Source organism: Protopterus annectens, chromosome 11.part0 (genome assembly GCF_019279795.1).
Source record: "Protopterus annectens isolate FY-2018-M chromosome 11.part0, PAN1.0, whole genome shotgun sequence".
NCBI classification, from domain to species: domain Eukaryota; kingdom Metazoa; phylum Chordata; order Ceratodontiformes; family Protopteridae; genus Protopterus; species Protopterus annectens.
In genome coordinates, this window is record NC_056745.1 from 909,233,401 (window position 1) to 909,253,461 (window position 20,061).

Sequence of the window (20,061 nt, forward strand, 5' to 3'; positions counted from 1 at the left end):
GAATAAACTTTTGAGAAAATTTTAGAGTAATAACACTATATAAACTGTCAAAAAATTAAACAGCTGAGAGAGTGGCATGATACGGCTGTTCAGCAACGCGGCAAATGAGATTTGAGGTAACGGAGTACAGCATTCTGGGTAGGACCTTGGCTCGAGAGGCTTTGGCTGACGCGAGCTTGATATTGGCTGGCTTGGTTCCGAGGACAGAACCGATAAACCCATCAGTAAGGAATGAACGAAGATTAACAACATCAGATCGCTAACTTACTCTCCATTTACTTATCACACACAAAACCACTAAATATAAGAATGTGATGCTCCTTACCTTATTTTCTGTTTCATCATTCAGAGGTAGTTCTTCTTTGCTGTTGAAGGGAAAAATACTTTCACTTACACTCCAAGTAACAATACTGGTTTAAAGTACAGTTTTGTACCTACCATAAATGTAGATGTTCGAGGATTCCATTGCTGCAGTCCTAACAATTGGGTATAGTCCGCATCCGAGTCCCGCCCGAATGTATAAGAGGGGCGCGAGTGTCGGGACGTCGGGGCATGGCGCATTAGGGTCAATACTAATGCGCATGACCGTCCTATCCTCAGTCTTTTTTTCTTGCCCCAGATCTCAGAAGACCTAAAAAGAGACCCTAAAAAAAAGACAAAACAAAAAACCTGCACTAAAAATGAACAAATAAATATAATAAATATAAATAAACACACTCCCACCCAACTACCAGGGGGAAGGAGGGAGGGGAAAATGGGAGGCGAATCGATTGCTCTCGAAGATCGTCGGTACAAATTACAGGTAGGTACAAATTTTACCATGTTCGTTCTTCGGCAGCAGTCTTCCATAGGTGTAGAGGCTAAAAGCAGCTGAGTAGAGGTAAGGGCAATCATAGCAGACAACATGCAACACAACATGCAAAGCAGTAAACAAAACTAGAAAAGAGGCCAGCCTAGGTGATAATGTAGGTGGAAATGCTTATGAAAAGTATGTAGTGAGCTCAAGTAGCTCATAGTTGCCACTCCAAAGAAATGCTGTTGAAGTGGCAGTAGCCCCTGTGGCAGTAGCCCTAGTGGAATGAGGCCCTAATAAGCCTCCCAGCTGGAACTCCTGATGGGAATAAAAGCCAATCCATGCAAAAATAACAGCCAATTTGACTAGAGTTTTTTTGTTTTGAGGCTGCGCCAACTCAAAAAAAAAAGAAAACAACAACTGTACTGAATACTTGCAAATCTCAAATTCCTGCTTAAAGTAACGCAAATTGCCTGTGTGTGTCTAAAGTATGCAAAATCTTTTCCTTTTTTATTTTGGGGTCTGCATAAAAAGTAGGCAAATGAATAGTCTGGTTTAAAGGTTTACTAGAAACCACCTTAGGCTTAGGAAGGAGAAATTATAATATAGGATGATGCCTATCCTTATGGAAAATCAAAAAGACACCGACTAAAGGGAATGGGCCTCAAACAGTCTGCAGACTTAATAGCCAAAAAATTCAAAAAAAGCATCAGCATATGAGGTCATTGACAAATAATTGGTTTCACTTGAAGTAGCAAAGCAACAAAAAGTTTTATCTCCATCACAAATAGGAGCCAAATTCAGCACCTCTTTCAGGCTGGGGAGCTCATATTTGTAGCCCCTCCAAACACAAAGAAAGAGAAGGCGGAGAAACAAAGGATGGTCACAATCATGGTGAGCAGAGAAGAAAAGGGAAATGAATTGCGCAATAGAGAGGGAAACAGAGGTGAAAAAAACAACCTCAGAAGATATTGAAAAGCTCAATCAAATCCAAATCAGAAAATTCCAAATTCCTTGCTGCACTCGAAATAAAAAATAATTCATTTTGCTTTCTCCAATTATTTGGCAAAACTTCCTCCACAGCTTCATACATGCTCCAAACAAACAGAGTTATTGAGTGCTGGTTGGTTGGAAGAGATATGCCAGGCTGTTGATGAAGATGACCGTTGAAGAAGGAGAGAGGGAAGCTTGGAGCTAAAGATATGTGATGGCAGATGAGGAACAGAGGGCCAATCAGGCGAAGGGAGTGTGCACTTGTAATCTGGGTACTCGACCAAAGTCTTGAGTGCTGAGCTATCAGAATCACCTATCAAAAATCATCTGGGCATAGCACCTGAAGAAGGCATACAAGAGGTGGTGGAAGAATTAGGCAAGGGTGGAAAGGCAAAGACAAGGAATTTTCCAACTGAAAGACAGAGCATCCACTTTGATGTGCTGTTTTTGGCAGCTGTAATGTGGAGAAGTGGACAGATCCCATGAGGAGGGAGCCGCAGATTCACTCTAAGAATTCCCCCATGACACTGTCAATGTCTGAAATACACTTGAAGATCCAGTTTCCACTCGTGGGGATCCATGATTTGTCTGCTAACACATCTGCTAAGGAGTTCTGTGCTCCTGGGTTCAACCTTGTGAGTTGCTTGCAGTGTGTGCTTAACAGAAGTCTCCTGCCTTGCTTGTTGCCTCTCCACATGAGGTGTGTTCTGTGCATTTGTGTTAGCACCTAGTGACAAATTGCATTGTGAGTGAAAGCCATTATATGTCCTGGAAGAAGTAACTCCTCCTAAGCCAATGTGTGTACTGGATGTTGTGATCTTCAGCCTTCAACTTGTCCATGTTGTATGTTGATTTCGTTGAGCTGTGTAGTGGCTGTCCACTTGATCTGGAGAGACTAACCCTCTGGAAGTCTGGCCCAATGGGCATTCACCCTTAAGTGGGTGACATTCCTGAGCCCACCACATTCCCTTGTCTTTGAAGGCCCAGGACAAATTGTATGAAAATACCACAAAGCATCCCAGTGCTGTGAGAACAACTTGTAAATTGTGGTATATGCTTCCTGGCACACCATTGTACCTTGAAGTAAAGGAACCGTCTGTGCCATGAACCCTAATGATGAATAGAGGAAGGACCAATGATGAAGGAGATATGATATGGAATGGAAGCAAATTGAGTCTGGCACATTTGGAGTGAAAAAGTTGAAAAGGCCATCTAAGTTCAGTTATTTAGCCCTCACACCATCTGTAAACAGGTCTTGGAGAGAGTACTACACAATCTGAGAGAGATCGTTCTGAGTTTTGTTTTCTGCATCTTTAGCACTTTGGAGATGCAGTTCTAGATGATATTTTCTTCACACAATGGCCAGGCAGGTAGCCCTCACTGGAGGCGAGACCTTTGGAATACTTGTAGGGCGATGTAAGCTAATACCAGATAAGAACCTTGTGGAAGTATTTCCTGCAGTAGATAAGCCATCTGGCAGTGCCTTGAACTGATAATGAGAGAGATTAGATAAGCCACCTAGATTCCTGCAACCAACATATGAAGGCAGAGAGCTGAAGCAGCTTGAAAGGATGCAGAGCACGCGCAGAGGACAGATAAATCAGAAATCCTTGCTGCATCAAGTTCAAAACCAGCAGAAGGGGCAGTGTTCTGTTGATTTTGAATAAAGATATAATTGGTCTGGTCTCCCATGCCCCTCTTGGTACTAGAACTTAGAAATGTCAATAAAATCTTAGGCCCCTCTGATTCTTCTCTATGTCCAATATGGTTCTGGAGGAGGAGCGCCTGAGAAATTGTAACTGAGGAGAATCCTTGTGGGAGCCCTTTGTCTTTTTGCTTAATGTGGGCATTGTATGCCTTTGAAAAGAGAGAAGGCGAAATAATCTTGTGTAAACTCTGGGTTGAGTATGGCACCCACTTTCCATCTTTTGTGTGTAAAAAAGGAACAATTTCTGCTGCCTGGGAGTCAGATCTCCTGGGAGCTGCTGAGGAAGGCTCTATTCTATAAAAGAACTTGTGCTGGCTGGACCCCTGCCCTCCTGGCCAGAAGTCTGCAGGGACTACCCTCTGTTGAAGTCCTAAAGTTGCCTGACTATCCCCTACCACGCTAGACTGCCTCCCTAGACCTCTAAGTCTAAGAGCCACCCCTCCGCCTCGGACGATACCCTTTCAATTTCTACTGCTCTTAAAAACTACCCAGCCTTAACAGTTTGTATAGATTTATAGCAGCGCCAGATTTTCACCTTCCTCTTAAAACACAGCAAACCTGCCACCACACAACACATCAGACATTAAAACTCGCAACTAAAATCCTTGTCTTAACATGCAATCTGCTCAGAGGTGCATCTAAAAAGAACCGGTCTTCCAGTTCTTTATTGAACTGACTAAACTGGCAACTCCTGAAGCCTGATCAGCACCAAAGCAAAGTGACTCTGCTCATGCTGGAACAACACATAAAGCAACTATTACCCTTTTGCCTACCCACACAAAATTCTCACCTACTTAGTCCAATGAAAAAGGAGATGGCAACCCAATTCCATCAAAAAAGCCCCAGCTTCAAAACTTCCAACTCAATCCTGGTAGAAGTATAGGTAGAATGGACCCACCTTCAGAATGCAATAGCTTCCTAGTCAGTGTCGGAATTTACAACCTTGAAAACACAGTAGGGCAACCACAGGGTCCTTTCTTACCTTTAACAAGAGTAGGAGGCCCTTCAACTCTTAAACAAACACTGAAGAAAACATTCCCCACCACCTCCTATCAGGTTTTGCACAGCAGAGCAGGGCAAGCAGGGTCAGGAAGAAGGCCTCTGCAAAACATCTTCCACCACAGTCAGTCAACAGGGGTTATAGTAGCTAGGGCTAATCAAAAGGTAAAACAAGAATTCCTAAGCCTTCAGGGAATCAGGCAGGGTAAGGAGGGGCCCCATAAGAATCAGACTCATGGAAGGTAAGATCCTCCTAAATGAAATCCTCGAAGGAGAAGAAGCCATGAGTGGCACCATCCATATCAGAATCAGAATAAGGAGGATATCCTGATAAGGAATAGAGGGCACCATCCATATCTTCTGTCTAAAAAATAAATCTGAACTCCTTTCAATATGGCTTGACTCAGGAACTCAGGAGAACCCATAAAACACTAAATCAACATCGGCTCATCTTAGGCTATTTACTAGCATTAGAAGCAGAACCGGAATAATCGGATTCACCCAAAGCAAAAACTGAAGCTGAAATTGCTTTCTTTAGCAGCAGAAGAGAGAACAACAGATGGAGAGGAAAGGGCTACTGAGGGAAAAGAGGAAGAAAAGAGCCTGAGAAGCTGCCTGGTGCTCTACATGCAAAGGGAAGAGAAGGTTCCAGCCGGACCGGAACCTTCAACTCCAACCTCTCTCCTGGCTGGGGCTTCTACATCCGAGTAACCCCTGAGGGCCGGAGAGCCTCCGAAAAAACTTCACTGCCCTGCCTTTCACTCCCCCTGTCCTTAGCTTCTTGCCGGCGTCAGTTGCGCCGTTTTTCCAAACGAGCAAGATGCACAGTGCGCCCTTCCTTGACTCATGCCGGCGCGGTTAAAACCTCCAGCGTATCGAAACCAACACCTAGCACAAACAGGCTCACTTGGGTATGTCCGCTATACAGAAAGTCTTAATACCCAAGGTATTCCCACGTTTAAACATTTAATTCCGCTTTTCAACACAAGTTCGGCACTTTCTAACTTCCCTGCCAAAAACCGAACAAAAAAAACAATGCAGTTCTTAGCCAACAAACTGAAACAACTAGGCCCGGGAAAAAAAACTGCTCGTAACCAACCAGAACGCCAAATTGCACATCGGTGTCACTTTCACGGTAAGAGACGATGGCCGATGACATTTACGACTCACGGTCAGCGTGCGCACGGTCAAACTGATCGACGCCATCCCGCGCGCCATGACCCACACCGCCCTTACACGACTTAAGAACATCCACATCTAATAAACAGTGAAGTCATGCAGACACCATATAAACTTAAATGGCATATAAAATCAATTTAAGGGTACAACATTTTACCTAAAGCAAGGAAAATTACAGTTTTAAACATAAATATATTACATGATGACAAGTTAAGCCAGCAACGATAACTGCCCAGAGTGATGTACATTTTCTAGATGATGATGAGCTACACGAGTCTTTCTTTTCGGCTTTTCCCGGTTAGGGATTGCCACAGCGGAACTCTGGTCTGCTAATGATTGGCAGTAGATTTTTATGGTGTCGAGTTGCTAGCCCAACCTTCAGTGAAGGCACTCCCATTCAAACATGTCTTTCGAAGGCTCCGAGACCATGGGGAGGACATGCAGACTCCACACAGAAGGTACTCCAGCCGAGAATCGAACAGGAGAACCTCTTGCTGTGAGGTAACAACGCTAGCGCTGTACCACCTAAAGGTTACTAAAATAATATTTAAGTACATGTGCCAAATTTTTTCACTCTTTGTTAAGAACATAACATTACAGAATAAAGTAGGCTTAGTAACACTGGGAGAAGTTACATATTCACTAGTAAGCACAACAGTACACTTCCCCAAAGACCAACTAAAAATATGTCCTCATACTAGTGAATACAAGCAGTTCACTGAAGATTGTGTCACCAGACCTTAAACGTTTAGTCAGAAATATAACATTTATTACCTCAGAAATAAAAAAAAAATTTCTAATTCAATTAAAAAACTATAACAGGTGCAAAACGCAACCCTTCCAACTGTAGAAGCACAGCCCAAATACTAAATATTCTCATAAACTTACAGTTTATCCAGACAAAACTGTAAAATAAGCCAAGTAAACAGTGCAGAAGCATGTGCAAAATATACTTGACAAAAGCCATTAGTCTTAAGGTGGACTACTGCAAATACCTGTTTTTTTCAATTTTTAAATGTTAAGTTAGAGCAGAAAACAATACCACAAATATTCAATACTAAATATTTATGAGAGGAGGGGCTCCCCAAATGAGCAATTATCTGTTATGGGAAAAGCTTTTGTTAGACTGCTGCTGCTCGAGGCGTGAGGAAAATTCTGAAGATTTACCTCATTCTGGTTGCTGACATACTTCCCTCCAAAAAGGGTGAAGCCTGTCGGCAGCCACAGTGAGTGAGACGGAGGGGAATTAGACCCTTGGCAAGCTGTCCAGGTGCTGTGTCCTTTACAGGACACTACCCACAGGCTACTGCAGCAGTGAGAATAAAGAAAGTACAGCTGTGTACCTACCATAAATGTAGATGTTCGAGTGTATTCACTGTTGCAGTCATTACACTTGGGTTATCCTTCTGGCAGGCTACCCGCAATCGGCCTGAAATCCAAAGTCCTGGTCCGGCGTCGGTTGCTGTCACCTCTTCCCTGACGTCAGTGCGCCAGGGGTATAAAAGATGCAGCCGATGCCATTTTCTTCAGTTTTTCTTGCCCCAGATGTCAGGTGCCCCCAGAAGGGTAGGCTAAAAAATTATGCCAATAAAAAAGCATGCACTAAAATAAAACATAATCTTCATCTACAAGCAAATACACCACATAGGTTGTATATTATAGAGAAGTATAGATAAGTCCCAGCAAAGAAATGGGGATGGTGGGTGGGTAACCTGGACTGCAACAGTGAATACACTTGAACATCTACATTTATGGTAGGTGCACAACTGTACTATGTTCATCATGTTTCACTGTTGCAGTCATTACACTTGGGTTGAATCCCAAAGCTGAGGTCGGGTGGCTGAGCCTAAACAGAATTAGGAATGGCTATGAGGCCCTGCAGAACTGCAGTGGCAAAGCCCACTCTGGATTTAGAGTAAAGAGGTAAGTGGTAGTGCTTTGTAAAAGTGTGCACTGAAGTCCAAGTTGCAGCCTCCAAAATGTCCTTAGTTGGTACTCTCCTGAGGAAGGCTGCTAAGTAGCTGCTGCTCTGGTTGAGTGTGGCCTGATGCCCTTAGGCACTGACTTGCCATGTTGAGAATAGCAGAAACGAATGCAATGGGCTATCCATTTGGAAATAGTCTGCTTTGAGATAGCTTTTCCTTGAGATCCTGCAGCATATGCCACTAAGAGTTGCTCAGATTTTTTGAAAGCTTTAGTTTTGTCCAAGTAGAAGCGTAGCTGTCTGTGTATGTCCAAAGAATGTAGAAGTCTCTCCCCCTTATTCTGTGGGTTTGGATAAAAGGTAGGCAAATTAATTGTTTGATTAAGAGCCACACTGGACACTACCTTAGGCATAAATGTTGGGTTTGTCCTCAGAGAAACCCTGTCTGGATGGAAAATTATAAAAGGTTCAACTGCCATTAGTGCCTGTAACTCTGAGACTCTTCTTGCTGAAGTTATTGCTAAGAGCAGAGCTGTTTCCCATGATAAGAATTTTATCTCGGCTGTATTGGCTGGCTCAAAAGGAGGCAATGTGAGTTTTTCCAAGACAAAATTGAGGTCCCATGCAGGTATTGGTGCTCTTTTTGGAGGTCTTATGTTTTTGGCCCCTCTGAGGTACTGCCTTAGTAGTGGATGTGAAAAAATATGTGGGTCCGTACTGTAATGAGCTGAAATAGCAGAGGCATGAATTTTAATCGATGAAAAGGATAGGCCTTTGCCCAACATCTCAGTTAGGCATTGTAAAATCTGAGGAATATTTGGTACAAGCATGTCAATTCCTTGTGCATGGTTCCAAGCACAGAATCACTTCCACTTTTCTGCATATGATTTTCTGGTGCTGGGCCTCCTGGTCTCCAGGATAACATCCATAACTGCTTTGGAGAGAGGTGTGTTCTGAATGGTTACATTATCCACCATGCAGCCAGATTTAGGGTTTTGAGTTGGCTGTGCAGTATCTGACTGTTCTGTTGGGTCAGTAAATGAGGAATTTGAGGCAATGTCCAGCCTGGGCCTTGAGACAAGCTCTTTAGGATTGGGTACCAGTGCTGGCGTTGCCAGTCTGGAGCAATCAGAATAATTTTTGGCTTCTCTTGTCTTACCTTTAGGAGTACATTGGGGAGGAGAGGTAGTGGAGGAAAGGCATATGCTGTAAGGTTTTTCCAGCTGAATGACAGAGCATCCACTTTCCATGCTAGCTTGTGATAAGTCCTTGTGCAGAATCTCTGTAGTTGGCAGTTGTGAGGGGAGGCAAATATATCTATGTCTGGGCATCCCCATTTCCTTGTTATTATGCTGAAGATTTGTGGATCTATTTTCCACTCGTAAGGATCCATGAGGTTTCTGCTTAGTTCGTCTGCCAGAATGTTTATCTTTCCTGGCAGGAATTGTGCTTGCAGGTGTACTTGATAAGTCAGTGCTGTGTTCCACAAAATCATGGCTTGTCTGCAGAGGGGGTATGTCTTTATCAGCAGTTGTCCTGGATGAAGCAGATCCTTGAAAGCTGTCAGTGCATTTTGGACAGCCAGCATTTCTTTTAGATTGATATGAAGATGCATTTGGCTTGTGGGCCATGTGGCCTGAATACATTTTCCTGCCATGTGGGCCCCACAGGCATAATCTGATGCATCTGTTGTTATTGTCTGCCTGGCAGTGGGTAAAGTGAAAGGCTGTCCTTTGTTGTGGTGACAGGCCTGTGCCCACCATCGAAACTCCTGATGCAGGCAGGGAATGAGGGTAATTAATTTTTCCAGGCTGTGGCAATGTTGAGTCCAAACACTTTTTAGATACCATTGTAGTTTCCTCATATGCAGTCTTGCATATGGAATTAACAGAATGCAGGACGCCATGAAGCCCAAAGCCTGCAGAATTTTTCTTGCAGATAACTGGGTTTTTGTTGCCAACACTTCGAAGTAAGAAGTCAGTTGCCTTTGTTTGTCTGGTGTGAGATAAGCCATCTGGGCAGTTGTATTTAAGCTTGCACCCAGGAATACTATCTCTTGAGAGGGTACTAGTTTTGATTTCTTTTCGTTTACTGTGTACCCTAGGCAAATTAGCAATCTTTTTACAAACGCCAGATGTTTTAGTAAAATGTCCTTGTTCTCTGCTTGAATAAGGCAGTCGTACAAGTAGGGATATATCTGAATTCCTTTTTTGTCTGCAAAAAGCAATTACTAGTGCCAGGCATTTTGTGAAGACCCTGGGCGCAGTAGATAAGCCAAAGGGCAGTGCAGAGAATTGGTAGTGCAGTGAGCCAGCTATGAATCTGTGGTATCTTCTGCAAGATTGTCTGATTGGGACATGCAGGTATGCCTCTTTTAGGTCCAAAGTTACAAGCCAAGCCTTCTTGCCCAGCACGGGCAGAAGTTGCTGCAGAGTCAACATTTTGAATTTTGGAACATCCAGAAAAGTGTTTAGAATAGACAGGTCCAGTATTGGTCTCCAGGCTTTGTCCTTTCTGGGTACCAAGAAAAGTCATGAGTAAAATCCTTGTCCCTGCTCCTGTAGTGGTACTCGCTGAATGGCCCCCATGTCCATGAGGGATGAAACTTGCTTTTGTGCCTCTGCCCATTGATTGTGTGGCAGGTCTGGCATGCCTTTTGGCAGGGTGTGAAAGTGGAACCTGTAGCCCTGAGATACTATATTCAAGACCCATTTATCCTGGGTGATCATGTGCCAGTTTTGTGAAAAAAGTGCTAGTTTTCCCCCTAAGGGAGCTTCCAAAAGGTAAGTGCTTGGTACTGGAAGAGGAAAGTCATTGGGACTGTTTCCTATAAGGTTGAGATTTGTCTTCTCTGCTTTTGGAGGTAGAAGCACCCCATTGTTTAGACCTGTATGAGCCTTGGGGCTGGAATCTGCCTCTAGGGCATCTGTACCTGCCTCTTTGTGGCCTGTCTGATACTGGAAAGGACCAATTTTTTGAAGGCCAGTTCCTGCTAAATCTGGGTGGCTGTCCCTGTAAGAAATCCTTAACTGTCTACATAGATTTCGCTTTATCCTCCATTTTCTTCAACACCTCTTCTGCCTTAACACCAAACAAAGTATCATGATGTAAAGGAGCATCTAATAATTTTGCTTTAACATGATCAGGCAGATTCTGTTCCTTTAACCAAGCATGCCTCCTAATCACAGAACCCATTACAGCGGCCCTACAAGAGGCCTCCAAAGAATCAAAACCACATTGCAAAGTATGTTTTCCCACTTGTTCAGCTGCATGCAATAAATCCTGCATTTCCTTGTTTTCTGGACATTCAGAGTTAGTCAACATTTTCTGTTTTAATAGTGACATTAAGTATTGCTAATATTTAAGCATATGAAATTGACAATTTAAGGCCCTTACAGCCAAAGTAGCAGAAGTGTAAACTTGTATCCCCCATCTGTCCAGTGCCATTGAATCTCTATCAGAGGGGACAGGGTTTTTAGCAGTGGAAGCCTTGACTCACTTAGGACCCTGAGATATGGTTTCTGGGTCAGCAGCAGAGTTTTTATATAGACATTTATGGGAATCTGGGACCCTGTAGTATCTGTCTGGCTTAACCAGTGCAGGGGTTAGAGAGTCTGGAGACAGGCTGGACTCTGAAAAAACATCATATACAATGTCCAGAACAGGGGGAATAGCAAGGGGCCTGTGCTGAGGAAGTAAAAGAAAATCTCTGAGCCTTTTCTTAGATTCTGAATAATCCTGGCTCTCCCAATGAAAGTGCTCCCTCATGGTATGCAGGGTTTCCCCAAAGGAGTAATCTTCAGGAGGAGAAGCTGAAGGAATAGATTCTTCAGCATCAGAATCCTCAGAGAGAGGAAGAGAGTATTCCTGATCAGAGGAGGAATCAGAGGAAATGGAAACCTGATCTGAAGATTCATATTCAGTCTCTTGCCTAGGCCTCTTATCAGGAGGGGGATGGGTACCCCTGATCAAAGTAAGAAGGTCTTCAGCCATTTTGAGAATTTATGTTTTAGGCATGGAAGTCTGTCCTGGAGAATGCTGTACTTGTTTCTTTGTCTTTAGAGCTGCTTTAGTCTTTGGCTTTGAAGCTGAAGATGGCTTTACATATAACTGTGTTGGTCTGAAAACACCCTCAGAAGCCAATGCACAGCGGCTCCAGACCCATCTGAGGGAATAGTTTCCGAGGATCCAATACCTTGAATTTCCAGAGGCCCAGTCAGCTCCACGTGGGAGTTGGAAGCGGCCTGTGGCTCTGAGGTAGCGGGTGTCAGGGGCTGCGAAAGCGTCTTACTGAGAACCGGCGAACCGATGACTAGCTTAGCGGAAGCCTCATCATCGGTTTTGGACCTCGGATGCCTGTCCTTGTCTTTATCCTTGCGTTTTTTAGAAACTCCAGTCATCAGATGTTCTGACGGCATTGTATAATTGAATCTTCGACTGAAGTAATGAAAGGCAAAATCATGCCAACGCTTAATAGTGCGTTGGTTAAATCTAGTACAAAACCGACAACAAGCAACATCGTGGTCAGGGCCTAGGCAAGGAATACAGTAAGAGTGAAAATCCTTATGAGGTATTTGCTTCCCACAAGAAATACAATTGTTAACTTTTTCTGACATTGGTTTGGAGCAAGAAAAATGTTTCCCCAACGGGGTACTTAGCTTTAATGAAGACTTCGCATCTGAAACTCGATTTCGAAAATCTCAGGAGTCGGCAGACCGGCACTTGCGAACTGCTTTTGCTTCGGGCACCGCGCGGCAAGAAAGACTGAAGAAAATGGTGTCGGCTGCATCTTTTATACCCCTGGAGCACTGACGTCAGTGAAGAGGCGACAGCAACCAATGCAGGACCAGGACTTTGGAATTCAGGCTGACTGCAGGTAGCCTGCCAGCAGGATAACCCAAGTATAATGACTGCAACAGTGAAAAGTACAGTTTTGTACCTACCATAAATGTAGATGTTCGAGGATTCCATTGCTGCAGTCCTAACAATTGGGTATAGTCCGCATTCTTTTCTTGCCCCAGATGTCAGAAGACCCTAAAGGACAAGGCCCAAAAGCCTGCACCAAAACATGAACAATATATACAAAAATATAAGCAGGTAAGCTCACCTACACTACCACCCCTAAACACAGAGGGAAGGAGAATCCTCGAACATCTACATTTATGGTAGGTACAAAACTGTACTATGTTCTTCGTCTTCCATTGCTGCAGTCCTAGAATCCCAAAGCAGAGGTAAGGGAGGCTGGCAAATCATAAAGAAGCAGGAGCTGACAACATGCCTTGCAAAACAGCTGTGGCAAAACCAGCCCTAGACTTAGAGTAGATAGGAAGGTGATAATGCTTAGAGAAAGTATGCACTGAACTCCAAGTAGCTGCTTCCAAAATATGAAATGCTGTTGAAGTGGCAGTAGCCCTAGTGGAATGAGGCCTAATCCCAGCTGGAACCTCCTTGCCATGATGGGAATAAGAAAATGCAATGCAAAAGCCAAACCACCTAGAAATAGTTTGTTTTGACACAGGCTTGCCCTAGAAACAAACAACTGCTGAGACTGTCTAAAATCCTTAGTCCTGCATCTAAAGTATGCAAAATCTTTAAAGTAGGCAAATGAATAGTCTGGTTTAAAGCCACACTAGAAACCACCTTAGGCATAAAGGAAGGATTAGCTATCCTTATGGAAAATCGGGCCTGCAACTCAGACACCCTTCTTGCAGAAGTAATAGCCAACAAAAAGCAGTCTTCCATGACAAATATTTCAATTCAGCAGTATTTTCCAACACAAAATTGAGATCCCAAGCAGGAGTAGGAGCTCTACGTGGGGTCTTATATTCTTTGGAAACTGCTTGAACAAAGGATGTGAAAACAAAGGTGGGTCACAATCATAGTGAGCTGAAATTGCTGCAGCATGAATCTTAATAGAAGAGAAGGACAACCCTTTGTCCAATAACAGATATTGAAGAGCCACACTCAAATTAGGCTCAGAAATCTCCAAATTCCTTGCTGCACTCCAAAATAAAAATCTCTTCCATTTTGCTGCATACACTCTCCTTGTACTAGGTCGTCTAGCTTCCATAATCACATTTAAAACTTGTTGAGGAAGTTGAGACCTGCTGTGATTCAACACAGAATATGCCAGGCTGTTAGATGAAGAGAGTGAAGCTTGACATTGAGCAGATGACCGTCCTCTTGAGATAACAGATGAGGAATCAGAGGTAAAGGCCATGCAATCTGGAGCTATCAAAATCATCCTTGGCCTGTCTTGTCTGACCTTTAATAGCACCTTTGGAAGAAGAGGCAGAGGTGGAAAGGCATACACATGAAGATTTTCCCAACTGAAAGACAGAGCATCCACTTTCCAAGCTGTGTGATGAAACCCCTTTGTGCAATACTTTGGCAGCTGGTGGTTTAGTGGAGAAGCGAACAGATCTATGTCTGGAGTTCCCCATGACACTGTCAATGTCTGAAATACATGAAGATCCAGTTTGGGATCCATGATTCGTCTGCTTAACACATCTGCTAAGGAGTTCTGTGCTCCTGGCAGAAACCTTGCCTGAAGAGTTAGTCAGCTTAGCGCAATCTCCCATAAAATCATTGCTTGCCTGCATAGAGGATAAGAATGTGTTTTGATACACCACATGACAGTTGTGTTGTCTGTTAGAATCAACACCTGTCCTGGAAGAAGTAACTCCTTGAAAGCCAGTACATCTCCTTCATGTTGATATGTAGATGCTGTAGTCTGGCAGGCCACTTGTCTTGTATCCACTTTCCAAGTAGATGAGCTCCCGGTCACAGAGAGTCCCTTGTTTAGGTGACATTCCTGAGCCCACCACAAAATTCCCTTTGAAGGCAAGGTATTATGGGAATGACAGTGTCTAAATCCTGGCAGTGCTGTGTCCATACATTTTGAGATACCATTGTAACTTCCTCATATGCAGTTTGGCATTGGGAAGCACCAGAATACAAGATGCCATGAACCCTAATGCTTGAAGGACTGTCCCTGCAGTCAGCACGGACTGATGAGATAGATGATGGAAGTAAAGTGATAGACTCATTTGTTTGTCCAAAGGCCATCTGGGCTGCTGTATTCAGTCTCACACCCAGAAAGCACATGTCTTGAGAGGGTACTAGACTGGACTTTATTTCGTTCACAGAATACCCCAGGCATCTTAGCACTGCTATAACATATTCCAGATGCTGTAGAAGGTCTTCCTTTTCTTGAGCCAGAATCAGGCAGTCGTCTAAGTAAGGATAGATTTGAATTCCTTGTAGCCTGAAGTAAGCTATCACTGGAGCCAGAACCTTGGTGAATACTCTAGGGCAATGCAGAGAACTGATAATGAGAATCTCTGCAACTTAGCCTGATAGGCACATGAAGGTAAGCTTCCTTGAGATCTAAAGTTACCATCCAGTGATCTTTGCCCAGCAGAGGTAAAAGCTGTTGTAACGTCAACATCTTGAACTTGGGAATGTCCAGATAAGTGTTGAGGAGAGATAATTGGTACTAGGAACATCCCTTTCTGATACAGGGACTGGCTGAATGGCCCCATTTTGAGTAACTGAGAAACTTGCTTGTGAGCCTCTTTTCTTTGTGGAGGAGGGGCATGCCTCTGAAAGGGGCATTGTATGGAAATAAAACCTGTAACCGTGGTGAATAATGTCCAACACCCATCTGTCTTGAGTAATTGAATCTACTGGCAGCTGAAAAGGCAGGTCATTGGGTCTGCAAGGACTGACCCCTGCCCTCACTAGAAGTCTGAGCAGGTGAACTCCTGTTCTAGACCTCTAGACTGGGAGTCATAAGCAGGATAAGTCCACAGGCCAATTTCTACTAAACAAAATTCTTAACAGTTTGCATAGATTTAGCTTTGTCCTCCATTTTCTTTAAAACTGCTTCCACAGGTGAACCAAACAAAACATCAGACTGTAAAGGTGCATCCAAAATCCTTGTCTTAACATGCTCAGCCAAATTCTGATCTCTTAACCAGGCATAGAACAGAACTAGTGGCAGCCACCCTCGAGGAGGCCTGCACAGCATCAAAGCCACATTGCAAAGAATGCTTGCCCACTTGTTCAGACACATAAACCAAATCCAGCAACTCTTTACACTCAATACCTCACCTTAGACTTCAATTGAGAAAGGAGATAATTTTGATATTCCAGCATGTGGAACTGACAATTCAATGCTCTCATGGCTAGAGTGGAAGAAGTATACAGTTTCTTACCCCACCTATCCAAAGCCCTAGCCTCCTTGTCAGTGGGAACAGGATTTCTAACCACAGAGGCTTTAACACCTTTAGGCCCCTGAGAAATAGTTTCTGGGTAAGCCTCTGCAAAACATCTTCCACCACAGTCAACACAGGAGGTATAGCTGTGGCATCATCCATAGCAGAATCAGAATAAGGAGGATACTCCTGTAAATCATCCGCAGAGGACTCAGAAGCCTCTGAACCGTGTTCAAAACTGGCAAACTCGGCTCCACCCTAGGCCTCTTAGCAGGAGGGCCCATAGAACCTCTAATCATAGTAATCAAATCTTCTGCCATTTTAAGCATATGTTTCTTAGGTACAGAACCGCAACAGAAGGAGAGGCTCCAATTACTGTGGGACAAGACCCTTCAGCCTGGCCTGCCTCCTGAGATGGGACATCCTGGAACAGCAAAGTTTCTGCGGAGACTCCATAGAAACTCCTGGCAAAACCTCTGGCTAAATACAGTTATTCACTTTTTCTGACATCCGGTTAAATACTGAGGCAAGAAAAACCAAAATGTTCATGATGAACATCATCTTTAAACAAATTCAGTTACATTCTGATTTAGACATAACATATGGATGTTACATGTGATGCTTAACAAAAGTGCTGAAAGAACTAAACAGTCAAAATGTGGCAGTTTTTTTTTTTTTTTTACGTTTCCGTATTTGGAAATGGCTCTCAACACACAATGAGACACACTTTTGATGTAGCATGTTGATTACATAACTTGGTTCATTCCCCACACCTATCACCTTATCCACCCTAAACAATATCAAGCAAGCACCTTCCTGGAGATCAAGAAATGACCATGAAGATTTGGTGCACCACTGCTAACAAATGATATGCTTGTAAATACATGACCAGCTTACAGGGTGGTCCAACAGGTGAGGCTGGCTGCAGTGCTATCCATCAGCAAAAGGAATAACAGGCAAGTATTCATGACCACTTGAGTCCTGCTGTAGATTAACTGACTTGTCTTATCTTGCATCGAAGACCATCCATTGTATGTCCTGTGTTTGGAATAAACTCCAAGCAGTAAAACACAAGAGTAGAAAGAGATAAAGAACGTTACCACAACAGAACAAAAGTCAGAGTTCAAAGGTACGATCTTGCCTACAGAGAAACAACTTCCTGAGTTATGGCCTATAGAATAATTCTTGGAAAAAGGGAACGCCATACACCAGATGGTGCAGTGCAATGTCTGCAAAAAGATACTCTAAAGCAAGTACTACAGACAACTATTTTAAAAGTAAGAACAGACTTCACAACTACAAGTAAATACTGTGGGAAGAAATAGCCAGGGAATTATTATGGCTAGGCTTGTATAGGCCCTAGGGCCAATAGCCTAGTACCAACCTATGAACAAAAAAAAAAAAAAGCCAGTGGATGCAGCCAGCCAATAGTGGAAGAGAATGTGGTTGATCACTAAGAAGCATTTACTTGGCAAATAAGAGTTCTTCCCTCCCTGGAGGAAACATGTAGAATCATTATAACTAAACCAGCAAGAGGAAGGAAACATGTAGAATCATTATAACTAAACCAGCAAGAGGAAGCATTTGTTGGTGGTTACTGTAAACCCCTTCTGAGATCAATGTAACCATAGCCCTCAACCGCGTAGCCAAACCAACAACTGACCCCACATCTCAAAACTGCTACTGAACTTATCATCATCAAGATAGCCTCCAGACTGACCAATACGGTACACTTAAACAAGTGTTTTTCTGCAACATATTTGCTCACCCTACACCCCCATACTCAGTGCAATGTACTTACTCCAAGACCGCCAAACATAAAAAAGGGAAATGGTAGCACATAATTGTCAGCTGTTTCCCTTTCTCCATCCTTGCACAATCTCAGACCTGGAAATTTTATGATGAGGTAACTAAGACTTGCAAATTATAACAGTCAACAACAAGTGTGGCATTCGATGAGTCGAACCCACCCATAACAGACAAAGCATCCTATTACCCAATATGCAGTGTAACTGCAGAGAACATAGAGCCAAATCACTCCAGTTTGCATTTAAATGAAGATATAAGGACTGGCTCAGGGACTAAATCAATACAACCATCTGCAAAATGATGGGATCAAAGCAGAAGAAATTTGAATCCATAAGAAAGTCAAAGATGTTTCCAACATCCACAACAATGAATCTCCAATAATCAATTTTACAAAGGATAAGGTACAAGAAAAATTATTTTTTCCCACAAGGATGAACTCTTAACTCTGCATAGCCAGCAGGCTCAATGGTGCCCAGGCAAGCTTGCTGAACATCAAAATCAAGTCCAGTCCACCAAAGTGGAGGAGTTATCAAAAAGAACAGTAGTACTTCTAAAAGAAATACTAATCAGTCTCAACCCTACCACCACCATGAAAGACAGAAGACTGCCCGTGAATCCCCATGAAAAATCTGAGGCACAAGATGAACCTGACACTCAAAGAGCACCTGTAGCTAGTGGATTAGGGCATGTGGGGTATTAATCCATCCAAAGTGTGGAGTGTTTCCAGAAAGAACACTTCCTAGTGGCTTAAAACTCCTTCACTTGCCCCTTTAGGCCCAATTGGCAAAGCTTGTGAGATCATTAGGAATAAGCATATTTCACAATTGGTTTTAGCATAATTAAAAATGATGTAGTTATTCAGAGTATAACTTGCCACAGCCTGACTCCATATGGACCTAAAGAGTTTAAGGAATAAAAACGGCTCTCAGCAATGGTGACTCTAAGCATGTTTTGTGCACCTATGATGTTTCTGTGGAATGCTGACATGAAGCTAGCTAGGCTACAGTACTACTGATGAACACTGCCCAGGAAAAAGACATAAAAGTGTTAAGAGATAAAACTCAGATGTCATGATTTATTGTTACTGTGATCACTCTTCAAAGATGCCCTATTACAGTAAAAACTACAATCAGCATGCTAAAGTGGAAGAATCTCTGAAATCATATAATACATGAGTTTCAAAATGAGGAAACAAAGAACCACAGTGATAACGCAAGTCTGAGATACTGTACCGTGCTGAGAAGGACTCTCTCACATACTTGCCATTTCATCTTCTCAAGAACACAATGTTTTATTAGTCTGACCATGTATACTACTGAAATTAAATAATCAAGTTAATAACTTTGAATTTAAGTTGCTCAATTCATTAGTTTGAGACAGAATCAATTGTGTAATGAGGATTAGACTACTGAGAAAAACTGGGATTTAATGTTAAATAAAAAAAGTTATGCATGGAGAAGAAGATTGCTGACCAAATCACTGGGGATTATTTCTAGATATGACTATAACAGTTTCCTGTACTGTCATAGGACTGGGAGCCAGTTCCATACCCTACCACAGCACTGATAATGACTCTAATCTCAAGGCATGGTATCAGTGAAGGGTATGAGAAAATATGTTGTAAGACAACCATAGAAGAAAAAGTACAGTTGTGTACGTAAACTTATCATTACAGCAAATGTTTGAATGATTCCTGCTGCAGTAGCCTTAGCAATATGGGCGACATCTCGCTGTCCTGCTTTAAAGCTTCAGGGCACCTTCCATGCATGCAAACTATAAGACAGCTCAAGCTGAGTTGACTAAAAGACAAGTTTGAACGCCAAGCCTTTCAAAGCTTTCATGCCAAGACAGTGAGGGTGGCCGAGCTCTGAAAGGACAACGCTAAGAACAAAAAATAAACAATCACACCCTGGCATAAACAGCAAACCAAAAAATAAGGGAAGGTGGAGGGAGGGAGCGGCTACGACAGAGGTTTGTATTCAACATCTACTCTTATGGTAAATTTACCTACACAGCTGTACTATGCTCATCATATTGATCACTGCTGCTGTAGCCTTAGCTATATGGGTAGATTACCTTAGCTTTCTACACTTGAGAAAGTACAGTTTTGTACCTACCATAAATGTAGATGTTCGAGTGCTAATACAGCTGCAGTCATAACAGATGGGTTCTCCTGCCGTCAGGCGGGTCCTCGGTCGGCCGAATTCCAAAGTCTAGGTCCGGCGTTGGTTGTCGTCGCATCTTCCCTGACGTCAGTGCGACAGGGGTATAAAGGAACCAGCAGATGCCATTTTCTTCAGTTTTTCTTGCCCCAGATTTCAGGTGCCCCCAGAAGGAAGGCAATACATAAATTTGTGTAATAAAGCAATGCAATATAATCAAAATACAGTAGTTGCAAGCAAATACACCATAAATGAATACTCCAATCAGGTTGTAT

General features: G+C 43.0%; 1 protein-coding gene across 2 annotated transcripts in view; it reads right to left on the reverse strand.

Annotated features, from left to right (window-relative positions):
* The window catches only part of USP6NL (USP6 N-terminal like), a 1,978,038-nt gene that overhangs the window by 1,198,300 nt on the left and 759,677 nt on the right, over positions 1 to 20,061 (reverse strand). For both annotated transcript variants that reach the window (XM_044088303.1, XM_044088302.1), the window contains one exon: positions 326 to 365. In XM_044088303.1, coding sequence (XP_043944238.1) covers positions 326 to 365 — 40 coding nt within the window. The remainder of the gene's footprint in view (positions 1 to 325; positions 366 to 20,061) is intronic.